This window comes from Rhinichthys klamathensis, unplaced genomic scaffold (assembly GCF_029890125.1).
Source record: "Rhinichthys klamathensis goyatoka isolate OS25496 unplaced genomic scaffold, OSU_Roscu_1.1 h1tg000111l_1, whole genome shotgun sequence".
NCBI lineage: Eukaryota > Metazoa > Chordata > Actinopteri > Cypriniformes > Leuciscidae > Rhinichthys > Rhinichthys klamathensis.
This window is the reverse complement of record NW_026606649.1, coordinates 8,260,901-8,262,668: the sequence shown is the minus strand read 5'-3', so window position 1 is coordinate 8,262,668 and position 1,768 is coordinate 8,260,901. Positions and strand designations below refer to the sequence as shown.

The following is a 1,768-nucleotide window of genomic DNA, read 5'->3' as shown; positions in this document are numbered from 1 at the left end:
CCTGATCCCTCCCACCGGGAAACGACAACGTCACTCAGTCAAGCTGTGATCACCGGTAGTAAACATCGAAAAAGAGATGTACGATGTGCGATGTTGGATTCGCAGGTAAAGCAACATTTAAAGTTATTAAATGCATGTTAAACCTAATGTATATTACAATGTCATCAGTAGCCATGCTTAGGTTTTTAACACTTTATAGCTAGTCTTTGTAGTCTACCGGAGGTATTTGAGGAAGCTGTTGATAACTAGGCTAACGCCACTGGTTTAAAAACGGAGAAACTCAAATAGGTTTTCACAGCAATAATTTGGTGTTTTGAACGTGTGTATCGGGATTACTTATTATATAAAAGACGTTGTTGTTACTTTTTTAGACCTCCCATGATAGCACACCTGACTCTCCGTCCGTGGGTCCTTCCACGCTCCCACCTAGACGAAGGGGGCAGGGCGCGTCACGGTCTGCTAAAGGACGGGGGCGAGGTGCCCGAGGCCGAGGATCTGGTCGCGGTTTGACCCTAAATCTGTCTCCAGAGGATGTTCAGCGGATGCAGGATCTCCAGGCGCAACGCATTGATTTTGAAGATGTACGGTACAATATGTGCAACATCACAAACACACACACACAAACATTTGTACTGTACCAGTGCATTTTATGAGTCTTTAAAATTTCCAAAAACCCACACCATGTAAATGCTTTGATATTTGTTTGCGTATGTTTATACTACTACTACTACTACTGTCATTTAGCAGCAATTATCCATGCTACATCTTCCTATGTGATTTCTTGCTTGTATTGTTCTAAGTTGCCTTGGATAAAAGGATCTGCTAAATTACAGTAGTAGTAGTAGTATATTGTTTCTGTCAAATATGGTAACATAATTCATAAAACAAATCTTTTCATGATTCAAAACAATATAATTTTAAGTTTCAACCTTGAAAATCTCTCATTCTAGACATTGATTGGGAGGTTGAGCATCCAACAATCACACCAGATGCTCAGGGATATTCTACACCATGATCCCTCCCTGGTGTTTGATTTGAGGCTTCGGACATCAGAAGGGGCTCCACCAGTCCCACCATCCACAGCTGCTGCTCCCTCCTGGTGTGTGTGTGCAAGGTGTCGGGAAATGCCCACAGACCTGGAAAGGAAATGTTGTCGTTTCCGACCTGAAGAGTGCATTTCCTCCATGCCCCACATGGAAATCTTCATCCTCATGGAGGGTCATCTGCGGATGGCTCGGAGGCTGTGGAATGACATCAGGGCAGTAGAAAATGCACAGTCCCCAGGGGAGAGCAATAGGCAATTCCGCCATGCAGCCTACAGGCACTGGGTTGTGTGGCAGTATGGGTCACTGGGGAGTGGACGGCGTGTGGTGGTACCCAGCTGCTGTGTTTGGGCCATCAGGGACAGATTTCCAGATCCAAATGGACATTATGTTGGATTCATCCCAAGCAGGGTTTGACACAGCTAACTGTCCTGTGTTAAATTTCAATAGGACAGAGTTTTAATTTTTAATTTTTTTTAATGCAAGTTACTTGATGTTATTTATTGTCATATTTACATTTTCAATAAAGAATGAAACTTATGTATTGAGTTCTCTTCTTTTTAGAACATGGGAAAATCACAATCTTGACAGTTATTTTACATGACTTTAGGCCATCCTTAAAAATATTTTGGTTTACAGTAACAGCAAAAAAAAAAAAAAAAGGGGTCGGTAGGTAGGCCTATTTTTTTTTTTTTTCAAGATTCAATGTAAAAAAAAAAAAAAGT

The 1,768-nt window shown here is 41.6% G+C and overlaps 1 protein-coding gene across 1 annotated transcript; it reads left to right on the top strand.

Annotated features, from left to right (window-relative positions):
• The first annotated feature begins 309 nt into the window (after positions 1-309).
• LOC130087754 (P2X purinoceptor 7-like) lies at positions 310-1,460 on the top strand. Its single transcript, XM_056254237.1, has 2 exons — positions 310-581; positions 951-1,460. The coding sequence occupies exons 1-2, from the start codon at positions 543-545 to the stop codon at positions 1,458-1,460; spliced, it is 549 nt and encodes a 182-aa protein (XP_056110212.1). The 5' UTR covers positions 310-542.
• The last annotated feature ends 308 nt before the right edge of the window (positions 1,461-1,768 follow it).